Source organism: Grus americana, chromosome 3 (assembly GCF_028858705.1).
Source record: "Grus americana isolate bGruAme1 chromosome 3, bGruAme1.mat, whole genome shotgun sequence".
Taxonomy (NCBI): Eukaryota; Metazoa; Chordata; class Aves; order Gruiformes; family Gruidae; genus Grus; species Grus americana.
Genome location: NC_072854.1, coordinates 80,388,354 through 80,404,734, shown reverse-complemented (window position 1 = coordinate 80,404,734; position 16,381 = coordinate 80,388,354). Strand labels below are relative to the sequence as shown.

The window sequence follows — 16,381 nt, the reverse complement described above, 5'->3', positions numbered from 1 at the left end:
TCATCGCAGAAATGGAATCTTTCTTAGTCTGAAATTTTATTTGTGGCTGATGCTACCTTCTGACTTTAATAAGTAAATGAGATAACTTTTAAACTGGCGTGAACACTTGGAACCTGCCTCTTTCATGCTTACAGCTCTACGTTGGCTGTATTGAATGATAATTGCAACTTACTGCCTTACAAAACACAAACCTGACTTGGAACACATTTCAGAAGCCAGAACAAGGGATTTAGTTATAGACGTAAACCCAACTGAACTGTGGCAAAGCATCTTGGAAGTGATTTTATTTGCATCTTTCCATCTGTGCATATTTATAGTTAATTCCTTCTGTATATAATACACGTGTACAGTATTTAGATGTTAGAGCATCTGGAAGGCATACAGTATAATCAGATAAATACACGGATGGTGTATCATAGCACTTGAAATCCAAGTGTTCTCAAGAGTGCGTTGTGTTATTCATTAGTCTCTTCCATTAAGCTAGAAGGAGCTGCCGTGGATCTACATCACCGATAGCGAGCCACTGGCGTTAGTGGGTTTGGATTAGATATTTGGGCCACTGTGGATGACAATGAGCTACCGTGCTGTGTAGCATACGTCTGGCATTGTAGCCCAAAGAGGTCTGTGGTTACGGTCTGAACGCCATCAGTGCTGAAGACAAATCTGGAGGTGTGAGGTGGAAATCTTTGTTCCACTGAGGTTTTCCTTAGTACCATGATCTCAATTCCTCATTCAAGAGTCATCTAATAATCTGTTGTTGCTGTTTAATGTTTCAAACCTTTATTAACTCTGCTAAGAGTTGGGTTGGACCACTGAAACTATTCACGTTGAGCAGCACATCCACCATTAATATAGAATATTGCCACTAATACTGTCTTTTAAGAACATGGTTTGGATATGTTAAAGGTTACAGATCAAGGCTCTAACCAGTAATGTTCTTTTTCACCATAAGACTGTAATAAATGCCTCTCAGGTTAGAAAGTAATCCAAGGAATGGAATTGTATTGGAAAAGTAGGCCTTTTTTTATTATTTTTTCTAAAAAAAAAAAAGATGATTCTGTCAGGCTATGAGAATTTATCCATCACAGTTCATTAGTGCTACCAAACCCTATTTTTAGCTTTTCCATAGAGTTAAGAAATGAATATATCCATCTGGGCTGCAGAAAGAAGAAACTTCCTTTAAATGTGTTTTTGCTTCCAAGGCAAAAAATCTTGTCTCAGTGGGCCAAGCAAAGCCTGCCTGTGCTGCTGGCAGCCGTTTAAAGGAAAATGTTGCTGATGAAGCTAGAAATCTCTGTGGATAGCTGTAAAACTTCCACTGTAACCTAAAAGGGGGTGTCTTTTGCAAAACTGACCAAACTAAAAATTAAGAAGTGACCTCTCAAGGAATGAAAAGGTCCTTTTCTATACCTTTCTATAGGAAATGCTGCTTGTGCTTATAAAGTCCATGTCCTGCTGGCCACTACTTTATCCCCACTGCACCAAAAAAGAGAGCTAGGGGCAGAAGGGAGACAAAGTGAGACTAAGGAAAGAAGAGAAGCTGGAGGAAGAGTTTGATTCACCTCACATGAAATAGATGAACAAGGATGAAATGTTGCCATGTTTTAGCTTTCAAAAGGCTGTATTTCAAACACTACCTGCTTCATCTCAAAAGCTAAGTACAGCACTCCACGAGGTCATAAAAATAGCTGATGAGTAAGAAAAAGGTGATGGGAAATGTGCATCGTTCCCCTCCCTCCTCATCCCCCATGCTTGCATTTAAACCCCGTGCAGTGGGTTTGTTACTCTGCCAAGGAAAAGCATTGCCCTTGACTTCTCTTCAAAAACAGCTAAAAGGAACGGTTTGTTCAGTGTTACTTCCAGGAACGCCAAATCTTCCTTCTGTGCTGCGGGATCTTCTGGCTGATCTGTTCCATCACTGGTCAGTTTGAAAAAGGCTTTGTTTACTACCTGTAAGGCAGATATGAGAGTAAATCCAGAGTCATCAGAGCATGAGAGTGAAGAGACGACCGAGGGCTTAAGTGCATTGTAGCACATGAAGTAATCAATAAGATCAGCTGTAAGCAGCACAGCATAGACTCCATGGATATTTAAAAAAGACCTTGGAGTACTTGTTCCATAACATGTGAAAAAGCTCTACGACTGCTTGTATGCTTGGGCTGTATGAAATCCTGGTATCCCTGAAGCCCCTGACAGAACTTCCAAGGCAGGACACCTTCTAAAAAGAAAATTAAATAAAAGTAAAGGCAATCAAATTATATTTCTGGAGCATAATTTGCCTTCTTTTTATGAAAGACAGCCCTCTCCTTCAAGCTCTCCCTTCATCCCCTTGGGACTGGAACACTGGAGCCTGTCTTTAGGTAAGGTCACGTGCTGCACGCACCTCTGTGTTTGCCGTTTCTGGGAGTAGCCCTAAAGTGATGGAGGATTATCCTCAACAGCCCAGTAGCTGCAGCCTTTACTACTCGCTCCAGCTGTGGTGCCTGGAGGTGTTTGAGTTGAAGGTGGTAATGAATGACGTCTAATTTGTACTCAGAGTACCTAGCACGCTCAGACCTTAAACTTCATCTCTGTGTTGCACGTTAGGTTTGCTGCAGTGATGAAATCTGAACAGTTTGAAGCAAACCTGTTCCTGCTGATGAGTTAATCTAAAAAGTATTCACTATCGCTCGGTCATCTGGAAGGTTCCCTACTAGCATGTGTCTCACATGGCTCTGACTGGTTTGTTCTAGGTCAATTTGTACAGTTAAGGAGGCTGAAACTGAGCAGGAGACATATGTTTTTAAATGCTAGTCATGTATACTGTACCTTTCCAACTCTTAGACTGGTGTCGCTTATTTTGCTGAGATCTGCCCCCTTCCCCAGCAGTGCAGGCAGTTCCATATCTGCAAGAAGCTCCTGTAGATCGGAGCTGCCTTCTATTGTTAACTCTGGCAGCGTTAATTTAATTTCTCTGTAGGAGAGAGAGAGAGAGGTGAGTGAGCCTGTGCTCTCTGGTATGAAAGCATGGTGTTAGGGCAGTCCTGCGGAGCGGGCATGTGCAAACAGCCTCTAGAGGTGGTGCTGGGTATGGGGACAGCCAGCTACCAAGGGCTGACTGGTGGTGTGTTACTGTTTCCAAGTGGGAAGTCTCCCAAAATCTGCCCCAGGGTATGCCGTTAAGTCCCAAATGACCCCACTATGTGGGTCCTGCATTGTCAGCTATGGGAAGGGACTTGCTGATTTCCCTGAAAAACCTGCAAATCGAAAGCCAATCCCACCACAGTCAGGCTCCCTAGGGGTGAGGTCCCAGGGATTTGCGGGTGTTTCTCTCTGTGCTTGGTGTTAAACCCTCCCTGGCAAGATGCGACCCCGGTCAGTGAGCAGGCAGCCGGCGGGCCCACACGGCGCACCCTGTTTCGTTCATCCCTACGGGAGGGCAGGCGTGCCTGATCCCTACCTTGGGGACAGCTGCTGAAGCCAGGCCGAGGACTGCAGAGGCAGCTCAGTCTCCACGTGCTCCAGGTCGCTGCCATTGATGGGCTGCAGCAGCACCAGCAGCGCGGTCTTGCTGATGGGCACTTCCACCACAGAAAAAGTCCCACTGGCATCAGTTTTGTACTTGAATGTCCCTGTGACTGACAACATAGGCACCAAGACCTTTGTGTGTGAATCCACCCAGAACTCCTGAGGCTCTCTGAGGCGGGAGGCTTGCTTAACGTTCACTGAAAAACAGATTGAGAAAGAAGAAATTGATTCTTCTCTTTCCGCTCTCCTCCCCTCTGCCCCTTCGCCAGTATATATGTTTGTTTAAAAACAAGACACTGTGCATTAGACAAGGGCTGTGTGTATACAATCATGTTTAGCTACTGTAAACATATGTATCCTGCCTTTAATATGCCTTCTGGTAACATTAGGCAGAGGCTGGTGCAAACTCACAGCACAGGGACCGTGACCGTCAGGACTGCGACCAAAGCTGCTATTTTTCTAGTGGCTTTGCAGCCTTTCCTGGGCACGGTATTTCTGCTTGCTTGGTGCCTGCTTCCTCCTAAGCTGCCGCATGGCTCCCAGTTGGCTCGCAGGCGTGTGCAGAGAGTCGGCTTGGATTTCCTCTCCATCTCTGGAGCAGTGGTGATGGCACATTTGGGAGCACGTCCATCAGGACCAGTCCTTGCTGCTGGAGCGCTCTCGGGCAGCCCGGTGGGCTCAGGAGAGGAAAGGCAGAGCAAGCTCTGGCTGAGGTCTCACCCTTGGCCATCTTACAAACCAAAGCAACGGGGAAGGTAGTAAGTATAACACCAAAGTGTTGATTGAGCTAAGGAGATTAAAAAGGACATACCTGAACACTTGCTAAATCTTAATACAAATTTCTTACCCAGTTCACAAGTTTGGGAAGCCTTGCTCTCACCTCCCGCTGCTTCTGTGCAGCTTTGCATTTCAACATGTTACTGCTCACTGCCATACATCAGTGCTGCTGCCAGTTAGGCAGATAATCCTGTTGGCATTAAAGAAACTACTGCCATCAGCAAGAAGGGCAAAGATCGGAAACCTTGAAATTGCTGTTTGGTGGAATTAGGAAAACAATTAGGAAAATGCATATTTTGTGGTAAAGAAAGGACCTCCTTGCATTAAAGTAATTAATATAAAATAGGAGCTGGTCTAGGTGTACTGTTAACTAGTCTTTCTCCAATAAATCCAGATAAATGCTGGGCCCTAACATATTTAATATGCAGTAAGAGGTTTTGTATAGGAACAGTTGTCTCTTAAATGACCTTGCATTAAAAGAGTATTTAGGCACTTTCATCTCCTATAACTTCACCAAAAAGAAGCGACAGGTAGGAGATGTGGAAGGTGTAAGCAAGAGAAAGAATAAGGAAGCAGAGTTCTTCACTTTCTTTTCCTTACTTTACAAGACAAGGGATGGAAGCCAAAAGCAGAAAGGAGCCACTTTCACAGGGTCTGTATAACCTGCAGAATTTATTCTCACAAGATACTAAAAGTCAAGACTGCAGCAGTTAAATAAAAGGAAAAAAGAATTGAGCATTCAGGTAGCTAAATATATCAAGGCAGGATAGTAACGGGTTTTAAATAGTCTTGGGACTATTTACTGCTGTTTAACATCTTTGTTGGTGACATGGACAGCGGGATCGAGTGCACCCTCAGCAAGTTTGCCGACGACACCAAGCTGTGTGGTGCGGTCCACACACTGGAGAGAAGGGATGCCATCCTGAAGGATCTTGACAGGCTTGAGAGGTTGGTCTGTGCAAACCTCATGAAGTTCAACAAGGCCAAGTGCAAGGTCCTGCACATGAGTCAGGGCAATCCCAAGCACAACTACAGGCGGGGTGGGGAATGGATTGACAGCAGCCCTGAGGAGAAGGACTTGGGGGTGTTGGTGGATGAGAAGCTCAACATGACCCAGCAACATGCACTTGTAGCTCAGAAAGCCAACTGTGTCCTGGGCTGCATCAAAAGAAGCATGACCAGCAGGTCAAAGGAGGGGATTCTGCCCCTCTACTCCGCTCTTGTGAGACCCCATCTGGAGTACTGCATCCAGCTCTGGGTGCCCCAGTACAAGAAAGACACAGATCTGTTGGAGTGAGTCCAGAGAAGGGCCATGAAGATGATGACAGGGCTGGAGCACCTTTCCTATGAGGACAGACTGAGAGAGTTTGGGTTGTTCAGCTTGGAGAAGAGAAGGCTCCAGGGAGACCTTATAGCAGCCTTCCAGTACCTGAAGGGGCCTACAGGAAAGCTGGAGAGGGACTGTTTGCAAGGGCATGGAGTGACAGGACAAGGAGTAATGGCTTTAAGCTGAAGGAGGGTCGATTTAGATTAGGTATTAGGAAGAAATTCTTTACTGTGAGGGTGGTGAGGCACTGGAACAGGTTGCCCAGAGAAGCTGTGGATGCCTCCTCCCTGGAATTGTTCAAGGCCAGGTTGGATGAGGCTTTGGGCAACCTGGTCTAGTGGAGAGTGTCCCTGCCCATGGCAGGGGGTTGAAACTAGCTGGTCTTTAAGGTCCCTTCCAACCCAAACTGTTCTATGATTCTAAGATACTGCAAGATCTCAAAGCTGTTATTGACTTTGAGACTGAGTCCATTAATATTGTGCCAGTCATGAATCATACAGTCATAGAACAGTTTGCCATGAATCACAACAAATCAGCAACCTGTGTTTGAAACATCTCCTTGTGGCCTTTTGCTAGGTGAGGGTCTGGACATCTGTGCCCTCAAACGTGTAGCTAGGTGTGTACTCCCCTGAAAGTGCTCTAAAAGATGTTAGTAATCTTAATATGACTATTTGTTAGTCATTTGTTGTTACAGCATTTTTTAAGACATGGGGCTGATCTATTTACTAAAAAAAACCCTGCTTTTTGCCTCAAACTCCTGAAATGTACAATGAGGAAAACTGAAGAAGATGAACATCCGTTCTATAGAAGGTGATAGCTGATAGACTGGAAGAAATGGTTTCTTACAGTGAGACCTCTTGTATCAGGACACAGGAGCTGTGGGGCTGGGGAACCTTTTGGCAACCATATCAGAGTAGGGAAGAAACCTGTGTCTACGATATATGAAATATCACTGAAGTGAAAAAAGCTGTCAATCACAGAGCAAAGATGTAGCCTGAGAGAGTATAAGAGTACTCTGCAGTATTGACTTGGGAGTACAGGAGAGAAACATTGGACCTCTCTGCTTCGGGTGATGATCTCCATGTTCTGTAACACAGGCTTTACGCCAGCCTGACAAGCTTAATGAGAGGATGACTTTCTGTGGAAAGCTATGACTTTTTACTCTATACAAAAAAATATAGCAAAAAGCATCCTACCAAATGTCTAGTTAAAACTGAAGTTGTTGTGGGTTGTCTTTCAAAAGAGAATGTAAATGGGAGAAGGTAAGGGCACACAATAGCATGCAGTCCCACTGTGCTATTTTCATTCACTAGTTTGTAATTATTTTGCAACTTAAAAAAAAAAAACAGAAAAAACTAAAATTTGCACCTGATGTTCTGCACTGGATTCTAAATCGCAGTCCCTGCTCAGCAGCGAGTCGACAAATGTGAAAACAACTCTGTGCAAGCGAACAACAGTTGAGACCATTGGAACATTTAGCCTTTGTTTTGTATGGATTTACGTCATTTTAGCAATCCTATGGCTGTTGATAACATCTCAGGAACACATATAATGTGTTTCAGAACAAAATAAAGTACATTTTCCTTTCTGCAGTGATAGGGACAGATATCGAACATGACAGCATCGACTGCCATGGTTATCCCTCCGTAACCAAATGATAAAGAAAATCCTGCGGTCCATTACATGTGTTTATTAGAAAAGAGTTGCTTATCTAATTCAATTGTCCTTGAGCCAATTTTCTCCACCCCACATGGGGATACTGCAACATCTCAAGTGCACCCTTCTGAGAGAGAGGAGGTAGCCGAGCCGACCCAGTGACTCAGACCCTTGAGCTCACGCTAAGGGTCCTAAGCTAATAAAATACCAAGTTTCCAATAGGGAAGAAGAGGAAAAAATTACTCTGCTAAAGGAAAACTCTGCTCATGTGACCATGCCCAAGTCTATAATGCAAGAATTATTTCTGCGGTATCCTCTCTATGCTAGACTTTACACTGAAAAGAAAGCTGATGCTCACAGCTCCGTAAGGAGTTGGGATTAGTTAATGACAGCACCCATCAAAGGAAAAGAAAACCTAATATCCGCTTTACAGGTGGGAAGATGAAGGCACAAAAGCGTTTCATGAGCACCAAAGCTCCACCTTTAGCAGTAGAGGCCTGTTTAGAAACTTATGGCTCACTGCAGGTTTTCTGAAGTCACTGGTAGGCAAGCTGACCTATACCACACAATCTCCGGTATTGCCTTCAGTCGTGAGGATGTTGAAAAAGTAACTACACTCAGAAGACGAGGCCCAGTTGTGGTACGGGGGGATTTCTGGGACAGCAGCATGGACCGACCCTAGGTAATTAAGGGATTGCCTTAATTCTTTTAATTTTGTTTATGCTCCCAGCTTCCATAACTGGTAGCTTGTTTGGTTGCTTCCTGAACCAGAAGTTGCCTCCAGGCTTCTGTGTTTAAGAGCCACTAGAAGAGCCATGTCCATTATCTTTTATAGCCTTTCTTGAATCTGTACCTCTGGCCTCTTCTCCTGTGGAAATAAAGGTTTCTGGGGAAAAGTATTTTTTCTGGCTTGCTTTATACCTACTTCCTGACCGTTTTTGCTGGAGGCCCCTCATGACTTTTAGTTCCTTTGCAGTCAGAAATGCTGCGCAATCCTCTCTTCTTCACCTCTCCACACCTGTCCTAATCCTAAGCTTCCTGGAAAATTTCTTGGAGGCCATCTCCCTCCACTTCCTCCCCATTGCCCTTGCTGGCAGGACCCCCAGCACACCGGCTGGCAGTGGGGTGCTGTACATGGAGCAGTGCTCCAGCCTTCCATGCGAGCCCTTTGCTCTCACCACCTGCCAGGCATGGCCTTGCTTCCTTCCCGGGAGCAGGGCCACTGCCCGTCATCCACCCAGCCTGCCCCCAAAACAAGCACTGCTGCCTCGTACCTGTCAAGCGGACGTCCACCGCAAACAGCAGGTCGGCGGATGGATCGATGTCTGTCAGTAAGCACTTGCTTTGGCCCTCGCTTTTGGCCTCCACAAAGGCGTTTATTTGCTTCGCTGCCTCACTTGGGTTTGTAAAGTCAACAGCTCGGACGTAGAGAGCGTCAGTGGAGTGGAGCAAGTCCTGCACGAACAGTTGGGATAGAGGTACGCTGGGGGCAGAGAACAAGCAGAGTGTCTTGGAAAAGAGCAGCTCCTCGTCCCTGCTCTTGATGAGGCTTTCGATCGTCCTCAGGCTGGAAAGGACTTTGTGTCCGTCCACCCTGGAGGTGCAGTCAGGGTCTCCAGAGGGGGGGACAAATCCCAGCAAACCCTGCAAATCAGCAGCCGTCTGGTTTGAGGCGCCCAGGTAGAAAGACACCAAAGAGCCGTAAAGACTGGTTGGGGACAGGAGCACGTTTTGGCCCTGCCGTGCTTCCCGCAGCTCGCTGTAAAACCGCACACCCAGGACGTACACAAAGTCCTTCAGGTAGCTCAGTTTCTGCCTCCCCCGGCCACTCAGGCTCGGGGCTTCCAGCTTGTCCTTGTCATTCAGGCCATCTTCATAGGCAGGTGTGGTTTGAGACTCGATTGAGATGGGGACAAAAGTTTTCTTTCCCCCCTGGCCCAGGCTTTCCAGCTCCTCACAGGTACTCTTGTTGAAAGAAAACAAATTGAAAGGGTGGACATAGACCCGGTCCGAAGTCACTGTGGTGAGGCACACCAACAAACAGAAAAGATCTGCTGCCAGGTTCATGTCGAAAAATTGCTTCCACGGTGTCTGCTGAAAGAAAAAGCGAGGAGGAAAGAATGATCTGCCTGTTGTAAATACAGTTTCTCTTACACGCAGGGTGAGGTGCTAGTGCTGTGGAGTTGGGAAGGCAGGAAGTTCAGTATTTAGTGCTGGTTGGTCTGACTCTGCCCCCTTAAAAACCTCGGGGTGAGATGGCCACCGGTTTCAATGGCGGCAGGTGGGGAAATTCCAAGCGTAGATTTGGCTCCATTACCAGCCGCAGTATCCTAACAATTTAGGATGGGAAGCAATATAGTTGTGCTTGCTGACTAGTTAGGCTTGCAAACTAGAGTGTGCTAGTTCTGGCAAAACATTATAATAATGCAAGTATATTGCTCCTGGGATCTGTTCAGAGCTATCTCTACAAACTAAATCTTGCTGACACACGGACAGGCTAAGCGATTTGCCTGCTGTTATGCGGGAAGTGGGTTTGGAAACTAGGTCTTTTAAGGTCCGATCACTGAACGATCCCGCTTTGTATGCCTAGTCAGCATAATACTTGGCACTAGCAGAGCATTTTGTGTTTTCATAGCCCAGTGCAAACATTCATTCTAGCTTCTAGGCAAACACACTCAAGGCTTCCTTATACAAATGTGCTAACACTGAAACCATTTTCATAACACCTCCTTTATCTGAATGCAGAGTTAGAAGGAGTAAACTGGGTTTTACTGTACTGTACAGGCAGTCTTCTCCTGCGGTAAAAGATCACTTGCTGCTCTTGCTTTTCCTGACAAGAAGTAGAGAATTTTACTGGATGTGGATGTCACTGGTGTTTTGGCACAAAGGATCTGGTGCATATTGGGAATGAGAAAGTCATGGGCATGTATACACACACACATACATACACACGTGTGCAAACACACTGACAAATTTTGCATTTTTATAATTCTCACTTTTCCTATATCCTATTTTTTTATAACTGATAGCTCTACTGTACCTTGCCTGGATTTCTAGTATATGACTTTGAATTTGTGTATTTGAAATCCAAATGCATTGGAAATTATGCATCTATAACACGCATCATTGGCCAAAACCCTATTATGCTGAGCTGTATTTTTATTCAACTAGTCATTTCTTGTTTATTGTAGCTCTGTTCACCCTCTTTTGCCCTTTCCAAGCTCTGAAGAGCTCATTGGATGGGCAAAATACTAACAGCCTTGCCAATAACTCTGCTCTCCGCCTTCTTTCTCCAACATTTTTTGAGGCGTGCCAGCCTGTCAGATCTTGTAATTCTGGCAGCCCAAAGAGGACACGGCGCAATGTCTGTCTCACCAACACTTTAATTTACACAGAGTGGAAGCGTCGGGATTTAAATCCAGCCATTCAAGTCCTGTCACCTTCCCAGCCTGATTTATGATATATAACCATATTTACTTCATTGAGAGATCCTGAAGTGTTTCATGCCTAATAATACTCTGGTTTGCAGTATCACCACTCTTGCAAATAAAAAAACTGTGATGCGCAGATGCTTGGTAATTAGGCAAACCTTGCTAAGTACATATGCCTGCTAACGTGGACATCTACATTCCCAGGCTGTAGGCTCCTGTCTAACAGCTTGGTTTCCAAATGGAGTTCCTGCTGTTGTGATGGTTCCTTGGGATGTCTGAGCATCTTCTTAGTGGGTGCCTGCGGGTCAGGCCTGAAACCATTTGCTTCCCCAGAGACATGCAGGGAGGACGTCCAGCCCTGTGCCTTCATCCAAGGATTGCTCTTCCTCACTAAATCTCCCACCCTCCCCATCCTCTAAATTAACGTGTAGGCAATGGCAGTCAGTGCTGCCGGTCCCTCTGCTCCCTGACGTGTCTTTGCCTCCCCAACCCTGCTGACAGTAGGTGACATGCAGCATTGCACAGCTTCCTCACTCCTTATCATCGGTTAAAAAATTTTCTTGGGAGGTGTCTTCCCAACTTCACAGTTAGCCCAGTCACTGTGCATTTCTAGTCTACTCTCTGCATTTTCCAGATTGGGACATCTCAGGAAAACAAACGAAAAAGGCACAAATTAGAGGCACTGCCCTTCCCACCCTGTTCTCTCCATCATACAATTATTTTGAAGCATTTCTTCATCCTTCCTGTGGCACCAGTGAGGATGACTCTGTGCCACCCGGTCAGGCTGTGCCATTAGGCACTGCTGGTGCCCAGTGGTTACCTCTCTATGGCTGCCAGAGCCATCATGTCAACTCTTCTCTCTCGAGCAGAAACAAGAGGGGCAGTTCTCACGGCCAGCACTTACGCTAAGCCCCATCTGTGGAAAGCCACCGTGGTTTGTTTCCCTAAAGAAGTCAGCCCAGAGCCTTTCAGAAAAGCAAGAAAACATGAGTTGAAAAATTGACGTTCAAAGTAAATCCGGTAAGTGTGCTTACTCGCCTCTGTCCTGGTGCGTGCCGCCCCTCCGACGCTGTCCCCCCTCGGGCAGGCTCCTCGCAACACCCCTTCCCCCTGGAGCGATGTGGCGTGATTGCTGGAGGACTTATGCCCTTCCCGTGGGAGGGCCCTTTCTACAGGTCTGCAGTGGCATTGCGCAAAGCTACTTTACATCATAGGCCGGGGGGCTGAAAAAAGTTATCTCAGGCTAGACAGGACCCGATGAAACCTGATCATGGTTTAACACATAGAAAGTTCTGCATAGAAAGTTCTAGGGATGGATACACAACCTTTAACCAGGCCCAGCACGTCTGCGCAGCCTGTAGTTACACATTTACTAAGACAGACACGGGTGTTTTACTATGCAGAAGAACGGCTTATAGGAGCTGAAAATAACACAGCTCATTTTGTGCCAGACTCAAAGAAATGTAGATTTCTTTGTACCTGTATTTGTTGTACAGTTGGACCAGGGTTTCTTCTTCTCAGATAAATTACCTTTAATCTCTACCTTGCAGCTTGTAGGTAGGACATGTACGTTACTGCAGAGTAAAATTATTAAACTCTCAAGTTTTACCCTTTCTTTCCCTCTTGACCTATCCAGAAGATCAAAAGTTTGTTCTTTCTCCTCTTCAAAACAAAATGTGTTGAAAAGGAAAGGATGAAAGGTAGATGGATTAGTTTGCCAGAGCCATATCACTGACACATCATCCCTCCCAGTCTCAGCTTCCCAAGTCCTATTTGGCAAAAAGAGGGGATTCAGAGATCTTTCTGCTGCTTTCGAAATGGTCCTCCAGTTTAGCATGCCCCTTCTTCCTCTTTAAGGAAATAAACAGTGAATCAAACCAGGGATGATGCAGTTGGCTTAGACTGGGTCCCGTTCAGTGCCCCTGTTATAGTGAGTAATTAAAATCCCATGTCTCTAATGGGAGTAGGGCTGATTTAACATCCGTGTCCTGAATTTAGAGGGCCAGTCAGGCATGGTTTGTACTGCGGTGCCCAGTTACGTATGGGCTTCAGGGAGAGAGCAGAGAGAGAGAGGGATGTTTTCAGTGCACCTGGGCAGTTGGAGCTGGTGGAGTTGAAGGTGGAGAGAGGGACAGCCGAGTCCTGCCGGCCCAAGCACTGTATGCCAGGTGACTAATGCTGAAGGGATGGGAATTTTCTGTCTCTGCAGCCCTGCTTTTCATTTAAACAATCTGATTACCTTAGTTCTAATGAGGTCTGAAAATGGCTCTGAGCACTGGTGCATGTGGCACGCTATCATGCACACAAGGCTTAAACAAACAGCTTGAAATATTTAAGGTGTTTTCTCCTCTTGCTGCCTGAGCATCTCAGTTGAGGAAGCATCTGGCAACACAACAGTTCCTGAGCGTTTGTACCATCTTGAGAGGGCTCTAAAATGCATGCAGCCCGGCCACGGATCCAGGCAACGGGCGAAGTAGTTTCTCCATTAAAAATGCATTTTATTCAGCTAAATGCCAAAGAGAACGAGCTAGGTTTCGGGTTGCAACCCCCCTTCTTTCCCCTCTCCCCAGGAGAGTCCTTCCCACAGGCAGGCTGGGGGAGAAAGCTGGTCCCTTAGAGGCTGGTGGAGGTGCAGGTGGGACGTGTGACATCACAGCCCAAATCTGTGTCTCCTGCACCACCACCCACTTGGGCCGGTGTGAGGCACTAGGCACCAGGGGTGTGCACAAGTGGCCAGACCATGCCGTGCCTGTGAGCTGTAGCTAGTCTGCTACGTCCTCCTATGCAAAGCCTGAACACAGGGAAAAAGCAAACCCAGCCTGATATTCTCATTATCAAAGACACAGAAATCAAGGTTGTTTCAGTGAAGGGCGCCTTCTATTCTGTAAACCTCTGAAAAGTATCCTTATTAACAAGAATTATTGGCTAATAAGCTACAGGTGATGCTAATGACATATACAACAGCTGCCAGACTTACATGTTTACTGTCGACAATAAACGCTGGAAGGGGAAATCACATAACGCACAGCCACTGTATTTCTTTTCCTTGAATCATCATACTTTTATGCATGATTCAGAAACTCTGCTCTAGCGGCCAGTGAGCATTGTTGTTTGGGTGTCTCCTGCTTCCAGCTCCCCTGCAGCCCATGACCAAGTCATGCTGCAGCTCCTGGTGGTCTCCTTTGGCTATGGGCACCAGCACCAAGACAGGCATCCCTGGCCAAAGGGGATGCTGCTCCGCAGAAGAGGGGGAGCAGGAGGCAGCTGAACACTAACTTCTGTGTGGTGCTCTGGTGGCTCTGTCACATAAAGGAAATTGAGACTTTAGTTGACAGTTCTCAGGGTTTTCAGCCAAGTCGAACTTTGGGGCTCTTTTAGCCTTCATGCACTCAGTTCTTTTTTTTTTCTGTCAACAAAAAATTGTCAATGTCTCTGGGAAGTGCAGGAGTCTTTTTTTTTTTCTTTTTTTTCTTTTTTCTTTTTTTTCTTTTTTCTTTTTTTTTCTTTTTTCTTTTTTCTTTTTTTTTTCTTTTTTCTTTTTTCTTTTTTTTTCCCCCCAACTCAATCAATAAAGTAATTGAATTAAAATACCCAGATTTCTACAGAAAACAATTTCACCAGAAAATGTTCAATGACCTGCTTTCACCACGGTGTTCCTCCTGCTTCAGACCACTGGGAATTTGGCTGGCCTATATAATAAGGGAGAACCTTTGATTTCAGCTTACGTTCATGCCCTACTACAAAGCTCAGACACAAACTTCCCCTCATTTGTCGGTCACTTATGCTCACTCAATTAATATTCCCCTATTAAGATGCATCACACACTAGTGCACTTCTTAGATCTTGTCTTTTATAGTCTCACAGTTTCTGCTAAAGGAGAAGCTTTCAGACTATGAAGAACACACACTGCTACACCTGGAACGTATTTTATCCTAGTAGGGCTTAATTACAGTTAGTCTTCTGTTTTACTTCTCAGCCATTTTTAAGCGAGAGTGCACAACCATTATTTCAATTGCTACATATGGACCCTTTTGCCGGGCTTTTTTTTTTTTGTTGGGTTGCCATGGTTTTAGGAATGAGCGCGTGCTGAAAGATAGAGCTTTGACTTTGGAAAGAATAGAGTCTCTATGCAGCCCTTCGGCTCCAGTGTCCGAGGATTTGGCTCCCCAAAGACAGCTATGCTCGAAAACCTGCATGGGGCTAAACTTGGGTGAAAAGCATTCCAGCAACTAGGAACTGAAGAAGGTGAAAGCAGGGCTGTTCCTAAAGGCATCCCCTGTGCAAAGCAAGCCCAGGGCCCACGCACGTTTCCTAACAAATCTCACCCTGCAACAGCCGCAGTAAAGGTAGAAAGAAACACAGACCTCTCAAACCTGCTCTTCAGCGAAGAGGTTCGTGCTCTCCTTTTGCCCCACTCTTCCCGATTCTGGGGGCAGATTCAGCTCCCCCTTTTATACTCGCACTTGCATAAGCGAGGCCCTCCCCCCCCCTCCCCCGTCCTCATTTCTCTTCAAAACCTGCCTCTGTTTTTCCTGCTTGTTATTCATGGTTGCTGCTGAGAGGGCGCAAAGAGGGGTGGAAAAACACTGGTGCTGTGGTTACGGTTTCCCTCGCAGCCCCACTCCTCATCTCCTTTGCTCTACTGAGATCTCCATTGAGAAGTGCTAACAGGGAAGCGCTCCTCTGCCCCATGACAATGTTTCGGTGGTGGTGCCGCTAGCGCTACTTTATGTAAATACTGTCAAATTGGCTTCAGAAATTTTAACTGTGGCAGAGGAACACTAACCTGACAGCTGGCAGCAAGTAATTCGGTCTTAAATGGGAAAATTATTCTGTCCGAGCTAGAATTTTGATTGATCAGCCAGGTGGCTATTCTTTTGCTGAAGAACATCACGTCTCCATACTGTCGAAAAGTGTTTTCATTGATCCAGATTGTTCTGGGAAAGACTGTATAAAATTCAGCACTTTTTGCAGAGACAATAGTAAATATTCTATTCTGGTTTGTTCAGTTTGTTTTCCAGCCTTCTCAAATTTTTCTTTAAGATCTGAACTCAGAGGGGCCAGATGTACTCCTGTGATGATGTTCTTGTGTCCTGTGAGGTTATGGTGGGAGTCATGGAGGAGGGATAATAAATTACTCTGCTCAGAGCCTTGGACCACAGACCTTCACATGGGCTCTTCCTAGCGTGAGTTGGCATGTCTGACCTACATAGATTATGAATTAATATATGTCTAACAACTCAGACATAATAGCATGTACATGGTCATATATCATTCATTACTAAATTTGAGCATTTCTTTAAGACTGAAAGTACCTTGAGTGAGAAGTAGGCCACAGAACATTCATTTATGCAGCCTATTGGTTGACATTGGTAACTGTAAACCTCTACACCCCATCAACATTCATAATATTCCCTCTCTCTTCTGCTTTGGTAAGGGAAGATAGCGTAGGGTCTGGGCAAGGCAACCAACAGAGAGGGCAAACAGGCACTGGGAAAAGGACAGGAAGGAAAGGAAAAAGAGGATACCTGTGTGGGAGGATCTGACAAAAGGAAGACAGGGAATATTGCTTCATCGGCTGGTGCAGTGGTTGCTCTAGGTGTGGTAAGCAGTCATGAAGGTGAAAGGACCACCATTTGCGAGACATCCAGAAAAAAGTCTGTAGAGCAGCCAAGTGCCTATG

General features: G+C 45.7%; 1 protein-coding gene across 6 annotated transcripts; it reads right to left on the bottom strand.

The window, feature by feature from the left end:
• Positions 1–269: 269 nt before the first annotated feature.
• On the bottom strand, positions 270–15,145 carry AGT (angiotensinogen). Of its 6 annotated transcripts, none has more exons than XM_054822686.1 (5): positions 15,063–15,145; positions 8,542–9,361; positions 3,440–3,704; positions 2,809–2,953; positions 270–1,950 (listed from the first exon to the last, which is right to left on the bottom strand). In XM_054822686.1, the coding sequence occupies exons 2-5, from the start codon at positions 9,332–9,334 to the stop codon at positions 1,759–1,761; spliced, it is 1,395 nt and encodes a 464-aa protein (XP_054678661.1). In that variant the 5' UTR covers positions 9,335–9,361; positions 15,063–15,145; the 3' UTR covers positions 270–1,758. The 6 variants fall into 6 exon arrangements, with proteins under 6 accessions (XP_054678661.1, XP_054678659.1, XP_054678656.1 ...); XM_054822684.1 differs by having other exon boundaries at positions 8,542–9,358; XM_054822681.1 differs by lacking the exon at positions 15,063–15,145 and adding an exon at positions 11,737–11,844 and having other exon boundaries at positions 8,542–9,358.
• Between the last annotated feature and the right edge of the window lie 1,236 nt (positions 15,146–16,381).